Below are 15,548 nucleotides of genomic sequence, written 5' to 3' on the forward strand. Positions count from 1 at the left end.
GAGGCTTTTGCATGGGCAGGGGTGCTTCTCTCCTGATCACAGCACCAAGGCAGACAGGCAAGACAGATTTCTTCCCAGTGTTCATTCGAGGCTTGGCAGCGTGGGGAAAGGAGCTGGCTCTCTGCCCTTGGAGCTCACAAGTTAATGGCCAGCAGTGCGTCACTCGGGGGAATCTAAGCCTCGCTCAGGTATCCCCTCCTTGGCTTCCATTCCTGGCATAGTTGAGGCCAGCCCAGATCTTGAGCTGCAGTGATGCAGAGCCCACGGCACCGGGTGGGAAATGCAGCCATAAGTTTTTTGCTTAGCCGTGAGACCGGAGGGTCATGCACAGGCCAGCCTGGACAGCAAAGCTGTCCTGAACCCCTTTCCTCTACATGGGGCAGGGAAGAGAGACCAAAAAAAGGTACCTTGTTACCCAGTCTAGCAATCCGGCTTCTTGCCATGGAGTTCTTTCTACCGATGTTTTTTTTCCAACTTGGCAAGGTGCCCATCCTAACAATGAAATGAATCCTTGGCCATTTATATAGACTGTTTTGAAGGTTCAAAGCATGTCATATACATTATCTCAGTTATTTGTACCTTGGTCCTTGTAAAGTAGGCCGGAGTTCTTATTGGCATGTTGCACGTGAGATTGGTGACCTGGCTAAAGCTGTCTGTTAAGTCCATGGCCAAGTGGGGATCTGAACACAGAGGAAGCCCGTATGACTGAAATAAAGCTCATTCCTCCTCCCTTTTCTATACCTGCTGAATTTCTGTGTCAGATTGCTTGTTAAAGCACAGATGCATGACAGGATAGGGTAGGGATGGGGTGCCAGCCTCCAGGTGTGGCCTGGGGATCTCCTGGAATGACAGCTCCATCTCCAGACTACAGAGATCAATACCCCTGGAGAAAATGGATGCTTTGGAGGGCGGACTTGCTGGTATCGTGCTCCATTGAAGTCCCTGTCTTCTTCACGCTCCATCCAGTGTTCCCTCTAAGTTGCGTTAGTGTGAGCTAGCTCACAGTCTTTTAGCCTCTGGCTCACACATTTTTGTCTTAAGCTCAGCAAGGATGGCCCCAGAGCAAACTAATGTGTGCTCACTCACAATTTTAATGCCAGTAGCTCATGAAGTAGAATTTTTGCTCACAGGACTCCACAGCTTAGAGGGAGTATTGGCCCCATCCCCAAATCTCCAGGATTTTTCCATCCTGAAGCTGACAACCCACCCTCCCTCCCCCCCAATCCCCATTTTTCTACCACTACTTGGTTTGCCTCCAGCTGGGTTTTTCCACTCAATTTACACTTAGGTTCATTCCTTTACCCAGTAGCTTTTAAAAACTTATTTCTGGATATCACTTGAAAGATCAGCAGCCAAGAGATAAAACAGGAGGGATGGATGAATGATAGAAAGCCGGCGCTGGCGGGTCATGCTCAGCCAGTGAAAGCTTTCTTCCTCTCTCTCTTTTTGTATAAATAGCACAGACACCTTTAAAGCATCTGGTCGCCGAGACAACGCAGACCTTTAATCCCTTTTTGCAATTATTTCCTAAACTGCTTCGGAGTGGTACCTTTCTCTGCGCTCAGCCCCACAACCACCTGTGTCCTAGAAGGATAATCACTCCGGCACACTGATAGAGTCTTTTCATCCATCTCCTTAAAATGAAAATACGGCCCATCAGCTTCCCTGCTGCAGAGACAGCAAGGGCAAATGCCAGATGGTTTCACAAAGTATTACCCGCCATTTTCTACGCCATACGCACGGAGAACCCCAAAGCCTAGATAGTTTCAGCGGGGTTTGTGAAGCAGCGCCAGCCAGATTCCATTCCATACCACCACCCCCTGCCCTCCGAGGCTAGTTAGCTGCCAAATATTCCCCTCCAAATTTTATACCATAAGCAAAGAAACTCCTCCTTCCTGCCCCAAGACTAGATAGCTTTTATGGGCCTTGCTAAGTATTACCTGCCATTTCCCATACTGTAAGCGAAAGTGACCCCAAAGACTAGACAGTTTCAAAAGTTGCACATTAAATCAGTTATCTTCTACCTGCTGGCAAAGACTGGAGTGGGGAAATAAAAGGAAGTTATTCTGAGAGGGAAAGGGCAGGCTCATTATACTCCAGTTGTTAACTTTGAGGAGAGTCTGCTGCTATGGGGACACGTACGCTTTGTCCTAGAATCTGTTCTCCCACATTCAACACAGCCAACTCTGATGGTCATGGGAGGGGGGGAAGGCCCTACATGTACTCAAGATGCCCCCTTTGTTATCACTCCACAGAAACGTGACTCAGTGGCAATGTTCCCTCTAAACTGCAGAGTCTTGTGAGCAAAAATTCTGCTTTGTGAGCTACTGGCATTAAAGTTGTGAGCTACGTCATAAATTAGTGTGCTCTGGGGTCATCCTTCCTGAGCTAAGACAAAAATGTGTGAACTGGAGGCTAAAAATCTGTGAACTAGCTCACACTAACTCAGAGGGAACACTACTCAGTGCTAGAGTCTTTCTCTGGCACGCAGAAGGTCCCAGGTTCAATCCCCAGCACCTCCAATATAAAGGATGAGGCAGTAGGTGATGTGGCTGCAGATTCATAGCTGCAGATTCATAGCTGGCAGATTCATAGCTGGCAGTAGGTGATGTGGCTGCAGATTCATAGCTGCCCTGGTTGGGCAGGGAATGAGGCATCAAGCCCCAAGGACAGAGTACTTCAGTGCTTACAGACGCAAATGGATCTGGCCAAAGTAAGAACAAAAGGTTCCCAGACCTTGCTATGATGTCACACCTAAAGGGACAGGAGAGGAAGGGCTGTGGCTCAGTGGAAGAGCCTCTGCCTTGCACACAGTAGGTGCCAGGTTCTATCCCTGGCATCTCCAGTTGAAAGGACCAGGGAGTAGATAACATGAAAGACCTCAGCCTGAGACCCTGGAGAGCTGCTGCCAGTCTGAGTAGACAGGACTGACATTGATAGACCAGGGGTCTGATTCTGTCGAATGCAGCTTCGCGTGTTCATGTGTCCGAGCCAGGCTTTAAGGCTAAGCCTGGTGATCCCTGAGACAAATTAATCCTTCCTGGAAGATTACAGACCATTCTGTGGGGTTTAACCACACACGTTTTGCTCTACAGCTTCCACTTCCTTCAACTAAGACTGCTGATTTAATAATCTATATGTCTCATTTAATAATCTATGTTTGACCTGATGGTGTCAAACATGTGGCCCAGGGGATGAATCAGCCCCCCAGAGGGCTCTTATCAGGCCCCCAAGCAACTGCCTGTCATCTGCTTCCTTCTCCCTCTCTCTTGCTTCTTTCTGCATAATAGCTTGCTTTGCAAGGCTTGCTCAATTGCACAAGAGCTACAGAGCAAAGACTCTATTTTCTCCATTTGCCGAGGCTCCTCCCTTGGGGAGGAAGGGGGGGGAGGCAGAGCTTGCTTTGCCAGGCTCTCTCAATCGCATGGCAGAGCTACTGAGCCAAACCTCTCTTCCTTCTATTGGCTGAGGCTCCTCCCCCTCCTGGTCCCCTGGGGATGGAAGGAAAGAGCCAGAGCTTCCTTTGCCAAGTTCACTGGATCCCATGGGAGAGATACAAAGAAAGCACCATTAAGACCAACAAGTGCCAATGTCTTAGTCATGTTTTATTTCAGTTTTTAAAAAAATCTTTAATTGTGTTTGTCTGCGTCTTTTATAAATATCTCTGCTATCTAATGTTAAATAGGAACACACATGGCCCAGCCCAACAAATGTCAGATCTGGCCCTCATAACAAATGAGTTTGACACCCCAGCTATAGACCATATTCCAAGGCTATTACAATAGTCCTGTAATGTAGGCTGGCATGATTATCCTTGTTTTGCTGACAGGAGTGAAGAGCGATTGACAGAATAGGGATTACCTGAGGCTACTGAGCTAGCACTGCAAAGTTATTTCCTCTCTGTAATTTGTTCAGTTTCAGATATGCCCAGAGACTCAACAGTAGCATCTTTGTGTAACCCTATGCTATTACACGCTAGCAAATTGCCAGTCATTACCATGTGCCATAGCACCTGCCTACTACGATATAAACCTACCTCATGATTAAAGCCATCTTCACAGGTTTTGCTTTGTGTGCCCTGTCACCCGAGTCTAGACAAGCAGCAACTGGAAAAGGGAGCTTCTTGGTTGTGGCACCCGAAATGTAGAATTCTTGGAGAACCAGTTTGGTGCAGTGGTTATGTGTGCGGACTCTTATCTGGGAGAACTGGTTTTGATTCCCTACTCTTCCACCTGTGCCTGCTGGTATGACCTTGGGTCAGTCACAAGTTCCCCTTCAGAGCTGTTCTCTCAAGAGCAGTTCTGGGAGAGCTCTCTCAGCCCCACCCACCTCAAAGAGTGTTTGTTCTGGGGAGGGGAAGAGAAAGGAGACTGTAAACCGCTCTGAGACTCTGTGAAGGGTGGGGTATAAAACCAATCTCCTCCTCCTCTCTCTCCACTTCTCTCATTCTCTTCTGCCAGAGGGTGAAGGAGCTTTTAGTCTCATCTGGCATCTCTTTTTAAATTCTTTTTTTTCTGTTTGTTTTAATTGTTACTTTCTCCTTCTCTCTATGTGCACACATTGTTGTTATATTTGGTCTTAAGGTTTTATAGCTGTTTCTTGCCTTGAGGGCACTAATTGGGTAGAAAGGTGGGATTAAAATGTTTTCAATTAAGAACAGAGAAGGAGCCAGGGACTGTGTATTGCAAAGATCCCTGGGATGTTGCAGCACTCCTCTGCATTGCAAACCACTGCCCACCCCCCCATGAGTTCAGCCAGTCACATTTTTACCTCTCATAAGACTACATCCAGGTTCATAAAACTGCATAGAGGTTTACAAGATTATGCATGGGATAGAGAAGGTAGAGAAAGAAGTGATTTTCCCCCTTTCTCACAACACAAGAACTTGTGGGCATTCAATGAAATTGCTGAGCAATTGGGTTAGAACAAATAAAAGGAAGACCCTTTTCACCCCAAGGTGATTAACACATGGAATTCACTGCCACATGAGGTGGTGGCAGCTGCAAGCATAGCCAGCTTCAGGAGGGGACTGGATAAACATATGGAGCAGAGGTCCATCAGTGGCTATTAGCCACAGCATATTGATGGACCTCTCTGTATGGGACAGTGATGCTTTGTATTCTTGGTGCTTGGGGAGGGGTAACAGTGGGGCTTCTAGTGTCCTGGTCCCACTGATGGCACCTGTTTTTTTGGCCACTATGAGATACAGAGTGTTGGACTGGATGGGCCATTGGCCTGATCCAACATAGCTTCTCTTACGGTCTTATGTTCTTATCTAGGTGAAATCTGGAATGTCACTGGGATGTGAGATACTTTGGTCTGTACCAATAGGTACCTCAGGCACTGTCAAACATGCCTCCCCTAACTGCACAACCATCCACATACCTCTGTGCTGAGTTTCTTGGTCACACACATGGTCCTGATATCTACACATGTATGACGGAGATCACTTATCCCATCCTGGTAGAAAAGAGCAAGAGTCCAGTAGCACAAACACAATTTGTGGCAGGGGATGAAGTGAGCAGTGACTCACAAAAGCTCCTACCCTGCCACAAATTTTGTTAAGTCTTTAAGGTGCTACTCGACCCTTGCTCTTTTTTACTGGGATGGGATAAGGGATCTAAGTTGTACATGTATAAATACCACGACCATTTCTACTGCTACAGTTTGGGGTAGAGAGCCAGTTTGGTGTAGTGGTTAAGTGTGTGGACTCTTATCTGGGAGAACCGGGTTTGATTCCCCACTCCTCCACTTGCACCTGCTGGAATGGCCTTGGGTTAGCCATAGCTCTGGCAGAGGTTGTCCTTGAAGGGGCAGCTGCTGTGAGAGCCCTCTCAGCCCCACCCACCTCACAGGGTGTCTGTTGTGGGGAGAGACGATATAGGAGATTGTAAGCCTCTCTGAGTCTCTGATTCAGAGAGAAGGGCGGGGTATAAATCTGCAGTCTTCTTCTACAGACAGACCAACATGGCCACTAGGGCTTTTTTTGTACCAGGAACTCCTTTGCATATTAGGCCATGCCCCCTGATGTAGCCAATCCCCCTGGAGCTTACAGTAGGCCCTGTACTAAGAGCCCTGTAAGCTCCTGGAGGATTAGCTACATTAGGGGTATGTGGCATAATATGCAAAGGAGGTCCCGCTACAAACAAAAAATCACCCTGGCGGCCACCCATCTTGATTTATCGCATCCTGAGCTCCCTCCAAGGAACTCAAGAGCAACATGTCTGGGTCTTTCCTCCCTCTTCACTTCATTCTCACAACACCCCTGCAAAGTAAACTAAGCTGAGAAAGAGTGAGTGGGCCGGGAGGATCATTCCTCTGTCCACACTAGATCTCAGATTTTTGCCATGGCTGGAAGCAAGAGGCTGCTCAGGGGAGGAAGAAGTGGAGGAGGGTACGAGCTGTTATCTGAAATTCTCCAGCATGATCCCAGGTCTGGTGGTCATAAAAGTGCTGTCAAATTGCCACCAATTTATGGTAACCCTGTAGAGTTTTCAAGGTAAGAGACAAAAGAGAGGTGGTTTGCCATTGTCTGCCTCTGCGTAGCAATCCTGAGCTTCTTCAGTAGTCTCTCATCCAAGTGCTAACCAGGGCTGATCTTGCTTAGTGTCCAAGATCTGATGAGACTGAGCTAGCCTGGGCCATCCAGGTCAGGCCCAACTTATGTCTAGTGTCGCATTAACCAAATGTCATCTCTCCCTTCCAACCTCTTTTACAGGGCCTGCAAAGCTGTCTACCATGGAAAGGCTGCTGCTGGTCCAGCTGCTAATGGTGGGGAGCACGCTGGCTCAGATCGAGGCCTGCCCCTTCCACTGCGTGTGCCAAAACCTCTCTGAGTCACTCAGCACGCTCTGCGCCAACAAGGGTTTGCTCTTCATCCCGCCCAACATTGACCGGCGGACCGTGGAGCTGCGTCTGGCTGACAACTTCATTCGAGTGGTGGAGCCACCAGACTTTCTGAACATGTCGGGCCTGGTGGATCTGACCCTGTCTCGGAACACTATTGACACCATTCGCCCCTTTGCCTTTGGGGACCTGGAGAGTCTCCGCTCACTCCACCTGGATGGCAACCGGTTGACCGAGATCGGCGAAGAGGCCTTGCGAGGAATGTTGAACCTTCAGCACCTCATCCTGAACAACAACCAGCTGGTGGAAATCTCGGTGGCCGCATTTGATGACTTCTTGTTGACCCTCGAGGACCTGGATTTGTCCTATAACAACCTGCAGACTGTCCCCTGGGAAGGGATACAGGGAATGCTCTTCCTTCACACGCTCAACTTGGATCACAACCTCATTGACTTTGTCATGGAAGGCACTTTTGCCGAGCTGTACAAACTCTCCCGGTTGGATATGACCTCCAATCGCCTTTACACGCTGCCCCCCGACCCGCTCTTTGCCCGCTCTCAAGTCGGGGTTATCAGTCCAACTCCTTACACTTCCACCATAGTGCTAAGCTTTGGTGGGAATCCCTTGCATTGCAATTGTGAGTTGCTGTGGTTGCGGCGCTTGGCTCGGGAGGATGATATGGAGACCTGCGCCTCCCCTCCACAGGTAGCAGGTCGCTATTTTTGGTCTGTGCCTGAGGAAGAGTTCACCTGTGAGCCGCCGCTCATCACCCGCCACACCCACAAGCTCTGGATCTTGGAAGGCCAAAGAGCCACTCTGAGGTGTCGGGCCATTGGGGACCCAGAACCGGTCATTCATTGGGTCTCCCCCGATGACAAGATCATCTCCAACTCTTCCAGGACTGTGTCATTTCGCAACGGCACACTGGACATCCTGGTGACTACTATCCGGGATGACGGAGCCTATACTTGCATTGCCATCAATGCAGCTGGGGAGTCCACCGCTGTTGTGGACCTCAAAATCATCCCCTTACCCCATCGGGGGGAACGGCAGCATCACTGTGCTGCAACAGGACCCAGGCTCCTCCGACATTGCCACCTCGGCCAAGACGTCGGCCAATGCCACCGAGGGGGGTTCCGAGCGAAGAGTGGAAGTATCTGACGTGACAGCCACCTCGGCATTGGTGCGCTGGATGGCTGACAAGTCGGCCTATGCAGCATGGATGTATCAGATCCAATACAACAGCACTGCGGACGAGACACTCATCTACAGGTAAAGAGTTCCCGGGGATGGTGGTTGGGGTGGAGCGGCTTCTGTATCTGGCCCCCTCCCATGATGGGCCTGAACGACTTGCTCTGAGATAGACAACAAGGGCTCTTTACCCCCTCTTCCCCAGCAGAAACAGCAACATGAGGCCTCCCCTCGTGATGCATTCCAGTTCCTCGCTCTTTAACCCCATGCAAATGCCGAAAGGATCGTGTAAGAGGAGAGCCTGGCTCCAGCCTTGCTGGCTATGAATAGGAAGGATGAGATTCAAAACCCCTTTGCCAAGCCCCACTATATGTTCGAATGCGAGTGGCTTACTTGTAATGAGCAGTCAGAATTCCTTCCCGTTCAGCCCTTTTTACCAAACCACGGGTCTGGTTGTTAAGGCTGCAAAGACTGAATTGGAAATGAGTAATTGCAACGAGCAGGAAAAATCTCATGTTTCCAGGAGAGGGGGCACTAGTTAAATGGAATTTCCAGGATGTGTGTGTGTATGTGTGTGTGTGTGTGTGTGTGCGCGTGTGCCTGCATGCTTCGCATATAGCTCTTCACTTCTCAGTAGGAAATACAATTATGCAAAACAGGCATGTGCAAATAGGCTTCATTTATGTAACGGCACAGATTGCAGAATCTACATTTCTTAGTTCCGAATTCTGATTTTCTTTCTTTTCTAAAAAGCACATAGTATAAACCCACATCTTTCCTTATCCCATTCCATATACCGACTACAGACTCCAGGTATGAATCCGGTGGAGCCTTCCAGGCTCTAGCTATCACCTGATTTATTTATTTATTTTTAGAAAAACCAAAAATATAACCATCCAAGCAGGTTTCTTGCTCTCCCCATTCGGCTAATTTGATACATTCCAGCAGCCCGCTAAGAGTTCATCCCATCTCTGACCTGAGAGTGCCATTTTTGCAAGCCCCCTCCTGCCCCCGTTAAGAAAACAGAGGCTTTTTTTTTGGGGGGGGGAGGCTGCCCAAGAAGCACAGCAAATGCAGAGCTGAGAATTGGACTCTGGGGATCAGGAATGAGCACAGAACAGATACTGGCTCCAACCACTCAGTCTGAGATCTGCCAGTTGCTCAGCTCATGTGCACAGGAGGGAAACCGGCTGCCAACCTGACAGCTGGAGGACTGGTGTTACTGAGTGCCATCGAGACTGGAACCAAGAGGCTGGGGTCCAGATCAGAAAGTCTGTAGTTCTAATCTCACTTCTATAATACCCTCAGGTTCCCTCACCAATCTGCAGGGCTTTTTGAGTCGGTTTGGTGTAGTGGCTAAGTGTGCAGACTCTTCTCTGGGAGAACCGGGTTTGATTCCCCACTCCTCCACTTGCAGCTGTTGGAATGGCCTTGGGTCAGCCATAGCTACTGCAGGAGTTGTCCTTGACAGGGCAGCTGCTGTAAGAACCCTCTCAGCCCCACCTACCTCACAGGGTGTCTGTTGTGGTGGGGAGAAGATATAGGAGACTGTAAGCTGCTCTGAGTCTCTGATTCAGAGAGAAGGGCAGGGTATAAATCTGCAGTCTTCTTCTTTTTGGAGCAGGAATGCAGTTCTTGGCATCAGGGGTGTGGCCTAATATGCAAATGAGTTCCTGCTGGGCTTTTTCTTATTTTTAAATTTTATTTTAGGCAATTTATAGTCCGCCCTTTCCCAAGGATGGGTTCAGGGCGGATAACAGCATTCTAAAAACAGTATAAAAACAACAGTTAAAACCAGAGCGATGTGGACAATACAGTTTAACAGATCATACAAATTATAAATGGCGGCTCAGTTGGGCACATATTATATGAACCGAAGATAGTAAATAGAACAAATGATATGAACCGAAGATAGTAAATAAAATAAATCTCCAAAAAACCCCTTGCTGATCTGCAATGCAGAAGCAGTGTCATTTTTTACAGAGCTGCTCTGAGCATGGCCACAAGGTCGTGGCCTACACCAGGGGTGGTCAAATTGCAGCTCGGGAGCCACAGGTGGCTCTTTTGTGTGGCTCTCGAAACCCCCACTGCCCTGTCAGCCAGCTTGGAGAAGCCATTTGTCTTTTTAAATCACTTTTCCAAGCCAAGTCAGTTGACAGCTTGGAGAATGCATTTAAAATTAAAGTTGCTTTCTTTCCATCTCTCACCTCCCACCTTCCTTCCTTCCTTCCTTCCTTCCTTCCTTCCTTCCTTCCTTCCTTCCTTCCTTCCTTCCTTCCTTCCTTCCTTCCTTCCTTCCTTCCTTCCTTCCTTCCTGTCTTGCGACTCTCAAACATCTGACATGTATTCTATGTGGTTCTTACATTAAGCAAGTTTGGCCACCCCTGGTCTACACAGAACGATCTATACACAGAAGGTGGAACTTCCCTATGATCTCTGTTGTTTCTGCAGCTCCTTCAAACCTCTAGGAAGGTCACTCCCAGGGTTAAAGGAACCTGCACAGTGGAACAGCCCCAAAGATTGTGGGGGTGGGGGGAAAGGGGCTGGAGTGAAATAGGAGGTGAAGTTGCTCTTCCTCCCTCTTCCATGAATGCAACAGCATTGGAGGGGAGAATTTCATCCTTGTCCTCCATATCTCTGCCCCCTGACCTGCACACCTGTTCTTTTGCTTGAGTCCTGCACTCACAGGTGTTCTGGGAGTCAGAAGGGACTGCAGGTACAGAGAGGAATGCAGGAAAGTGGCAGATGCCTTCTGTGCACGGCTGGCTGGATAAAAGCTCGAGTATGTGAAGTGCCTGGAACACCAAACATTGCAGTCTAAAGGACATATATTGTTATTACCTGTCCCTTTTACATCTGTGGGAAAGGCAGTGTATGCATTCAGGAAGAAGAGGTGGCAACCGTTTCCACGCTATAAGCGAGAAGGACCTTGCATAGTTTGACAGCTTCCCTATGGGATAAAGGCTGTGTCTTTCTGCATGTCAGGGGAACAGGATGAATGAAAATAGGTGATTTTTTAAAAAAATGTTAATTATAGTCTCTTTTTTAAAACACAATTTAAATTTAATCTACATAAGTGTTGGAATCCTGCCCTTATAATTTCTTAAACTTGAATCACAACCATCGATCCATCACGCTGAGTTAAAAAGCCAGACAGGATGGGATGAAATGTCTGACTTCCAATGTTAAGCACAGTAACTGCAATGAACAGAGTCCTGTGTTCATTATCTCCCTGCTGGACCCAAATGTCATCCAGGCACTTGGAATCCAGGACAGACCATCCTGCATCTCACCAGGAAGCCCATATGGATAATGCTGTCTTCCTGTTTTATGACTTTCAACTATCCTAGCTTCGCAATGTGTTCCATTCCCAAATTACTGAACATTAATGGCCCTCCCTGCCAAACAAGACGGAAATTTACAGTCTAGCTCCTGAAGAGGCACTGGTTTGCCTCCCTTATGGAGACTGTTGCCAGGTTCCCTCCAGGCCACCAGCAGGGGGGTGGAGGGTAGGGCTTCCAGCTTCAGGTTGGGAAACTCCTGGAGATTTGGGGGTGACACCTGCCGAGGTCAGGGACTTTGGTGGGGTCCACTGCCACAGTGTCCACTCTGCAAAGCATCCATTTTCTCCAGGGGATCTGATCTCTGCAGTCTGGAGATGAGCTATAATTCCAGGAAATTCTCAGTCCCTCACATGAAGGCTGGCATCGCTATAGGGTTGCCAATCCCCAGGTGGGGGCAGGGGATCCCCCGGCTGGAGGCCCTCTCCCCGCTTCAGGGTCATCAGAAAGCAAGGGGAGGGGAGGGAAATGTCTGCTGGGAACTCTGTTATTCCCTATGGAGACTTATAAGCATAGAAAATAATGGAGAACTGATCTGCAGGTATCTGGAACTTGGGGCGGGGGGGGGCATGCTATGTTTTAAGGTAGAGGCACCAAATTTTCAGCATAGCATCTAGTGCCTCTCCCTAAAATACTCCCCAAGTTTCAAAAGGATTGGACCAGGGGGTCCAATTCTATAAGTCCCAAAGGAAGGTGTCCCTATCCTTCATTTTTTCCTATGGAAGGAAGGCATTTAAAAGGTGTGTGGTCCCTTTAAATGTGATGGCCAGAACTCCCTTTGGAGTTCAATTATGCTTGTCACAACCTTGCTCCTGGCTCCACCCCAATGTCTCCTGGCTCCACCCCAATGTCTCCTGGCTCCACCCCAATGTCTCCTGGCTCCACCCTCAAAGTCCTCAGATATTTCTTGAATTGGACTTGGCGACCCTACATCGCTATGGGATCTTCACAGGCACTTCCGAGCCCTGAGTGATGCCTGTTTACTCCTAGAGTAAATGCCTTGTTGTTCAAGGGGATTCCCTTCCAGATAAAGTATGTGAAGCTCTGACGCTTTAGATTTCAAAAACCAGCAACTGGAACTGAATCCGTATGTCGCTGGATACTGTGCTATTGTTTATGTTACATAGCAATCCTTTGCAACTTGATTATCTTGTCTGCACAGGAGAACCCAGCTGCGAATGATAGCTATAGCACAATAACCAGCCATACATGGATGCAGCCCCTGGGTTCTCATCCTTGGATGTGTGCAAAGAAAGCAAAAGCAGAAATGGGACTCCTGACTCCAGTTCTGCAGAATGTGCAGAAGTCCATGACCAAAGGGTTTTGGATTATGCTTGTAGGCCAAATAAAAAACTCTATTTTGTAGTAGATTTTTTTTTAATTGTTAGAGTAACTGGGTCATAATGTGTGTGCCTTTTCAGGAATCCTGACGCTGCCTTGTAGCAGGGTTCATCTAGCCTAGCATTGTCTATTCAAACACAGACAGGGCTTCTCCAAAATGGGCTGTTTGAGCACTTCTAACACAAGATGCCTGGGGATCGAATATAGGACCTTCTCCAAAGCACGTTCTCTACCAGCAAGCTACTGTCTGTCCCATATTAGGGTGTGGAGACAGGGAATAACAAATAAGAACATAAGAGAAGCCATGTTGGATCAGGCCAATGGCCCATCCAGTCCAACACTCTGTATCACACAGTGGCCAAAAATTTCTTTCTTTCTTTCTTTCTTTCTTTCTTTCTTTCTTTCTTTCTTTCTTTCTTTCTTTCTTTCTTTCTTTCTTTCTTTCTTTCTTTCTTTCTTTCTTTCTTTCTTTCTTTCTTTCTTTCTTTCCATCCATCCTGTCTCTGTTCATCTTTTTAAAAAATCCTACATTTAGGTGGAAAGCTCAAGGCAGCATATACGATTCGTTCTTGCTCCATTTCATCTTACAAGAACCCTGTGGAATAGATTAGACTGAAAACAAGTGATGGTCTCAAAGTCACCTAGCCAGCTTTCAAATCCAAGTGAAAAATTAGTCCAAAACTTTAACCATTGGGGAGGGACGATGGTTCAGTGGTAGAGCATCTGCTTGGTAAGCAGAAGAAGGTCCCAGGTTCAATCCCCAGCATCTCCAACTAAAAAAGGGTCCAGGCAAGTAGGCGTGAAAAACCTCAGTTGAGACCCTGGAGAGCCGCTGCCAGTCTGAGTAGACAATACTGACTTTGATGTACTGAGGGTCTGATTCAGTATAAGGCAGCTTCATATGTTCAGCCATTATGTCAGATGCAGTTGGCTGCAGGGAACAGGCTTGGCTGAACTGTTACCCTTGACTTGTGTGAACTTTCTCTATGCAGAAAGGTCCCCACCCCCATGCACCAAAAAGCACCCAAGCAACCCACCTCTACCTGTAGTCTGAAACAACACAGTTCTAAGAAGAGAACCACTTAATTCTACTGGCTGTCTAAAACCTTCCTTGATTATTCTAGAGTAGCCACTTCTTCTGATCCCACATTCACAATCACCTGGACTAGAATCTTTCCATTCTTTAAAAGCAGGTGCCCTAAGGTGGAATGGAACCATTTTTCTGCCAGATCATACAGCTGGATAGCAATGCCCTACCTAGTCCAGCATTCTTTTCTCTGCACAATGTCCAACCAGACATTTCTGGAAGTTCAAAACAGGAAGACAACAGGGTTGAAGCTGTGATTCAGAGGCAGAACACCTGAGGGACCGTCTTTCCCCATATGAACCCCAGAGAGCACTGAGGTCAACGGGGAAAAACTTAATGACTATCCCTGGGCCGAAGGAAGTTAAATATCAGAGCACCAGAATACGGGCCTTTTCGATCGCGGCCCCTACCCTATGGAACCGACTCCCCGAGGAGGTGCGGGCCCTGCGGAGCCTTGAACAGTTCCGCAGGGCCTGCAAGACCATCCTTTTTAAATCAGCATATTCGGACTGCTAAGAAAAATGGTAATTAAAGATCCGCCAATGCGGTCCAAAGATCTATACCGCAGTATAATTGTATCTACTAGACTGGTTTTAATTTAATGTTTTAATGTTTTATTGTTCTATAATGTAATTCTAATGTTTTATTTATTATGGTGTGTTTTTATGGATTGCTGTTAGCCGCCCTGAGCCTGCCAAGGTGGGGGAGGGCGGGATATAAATGAAATTAATAAATAAATAATAAATAAATAAATAAATGTTTGGTGTGCAGAAGGCCCCAGGTTCATTCTCTGGCCTCTCCAGTTAAAAGGGTGATGTTAAAGGACTCCACCTGTGACCCTGGAGAGCAGCTACTACTCCCAGTACAGACTTGGATAGGTCAGTGGCCAGACTGAATATAAGGCACCTTCATGTGTTCATGTAAATGCATTCAGACCTCCTCTGTTGTTTGTTTACAGCATTTAGAGCTACACTGCTCCTGAACATGGAGGTTCAAAAATTCCTTCCATAAATTTGCCTAATTCCCCTTTAGATCTTCTAAACCCTTTGTTTCTCCTTTCTAATGTACACATTGTACTAGTTTTCATTTTAAGAGAAATGTCCCTTTCCCCATGTCTCAGTGCCCTGACCTCGATGGCCCAGTCTAGCCCAATCTCTGCTGTTGCCAGCCCCCCAGTGGGAGCAGGGGAACCCCACTTGTGCAGGCTCTTACTCACCCTAGGGGGGAATCCCACTCCCAACTGGCCATTTCAGGCCTACTTTCAGTTTTGGGCCTTCTTCTAGTTGGGGGTGACGCTCTGGTTTTCGGGGATAACTCTATGGTTGAAGTCAAATTTACCATAGAGTTTTGCCCAAAACACCACCCTTGACCAGAAGTAGGTCCCAAACCAGAAGTAGACCCCAAAATGTCCAACATTGCTTCTGGTCACCCAAAAGGATGTCGGGAGACCCCCGTTGGCCAGGTAACCCTATCAATATCATCAGATCTTGGAAGCTAAGCAGGGTAGGCCCTGGTTAGTATTTGGATGGGAGACCACCAAGGAAGCCCAGGGCAGGCATTATGCAGTGGCAGGCAATGGCAAACCCACCTCTGAATGTCTCTTGCTTTGAAAGCCCTATGGAGTCACCATAAGCCAGCTGTGACTTGTTGGCACTTTCCACCACCATGTCCCAATTCTGCTTTCCCTGACCCCTTCCTCCTTTCTTTTCCCTGTGGTCCTGAAATGGCTTCAACTGCAGCCA

The 15,548-nt window shown here is 47.8% G+C and overlaps 3 protein-coding genes across 4 annotated transcripts in view; 1 reads left to right on the forward strand and 2 right to left on the reverse strand.

The window, feature by feature from the left end:
• LGALS12 (galectin 12) overlaps positions 1 to 15,548 on the reverse strand; it is a 403,592-nt gene that overhangs the window by 133,953 nt on the left and 254,091 nt on the right. The gene's annotated exons all lie outside the window — the stretch shown is intronic.
• PC (pyruvate carboxylase) overlaps positions 1 to 15,548 on the reverse strand; it is a 548,480-nt gene that overhangs the window by 72,836 nt on the left and 460,096 nt on the right. The gene's annotated exons all lie outside the window — the stretch shown is intronic.
• The window catches only part of LRFN4 (leucine rich repeat and fibronectin type III domain containing 4), a 28,863-nt gene that overhangs the window by 4,422 nt on the left and 8,893 nt on the right, over positions 1 to 15,548 (forward strand). The window contains 2 exon segments of the mRNA XM_060253928.1: positions 6,719 to 7,880; positions 7,882 to 8,118. Coding sequence (XP_060109911.1) covers positions 6,739 to 7,880; positions 7,882 to 8,118 — 1,379 coding nt within the window. The 5' untranslated portion in view covers positions 6,719 to 6,738.

This window comes from Heteronotia binoei, chromosome 1, assembly GCF_032191835.1.
Source record: "Heteronotia binoei isolate CCM8104 ecotype False Entrance Well chromosome 1, APGP_CSIRO_Hbin_v1, whole genome shotgun sequence".
In the NCBI taxonomy this organism is placed as follows: Eukaryota; Metazoa; Chordata; class Lepidosauria; order Squamata; family Gekkonidae; genus Heteronotia; species Heteronotia binoei.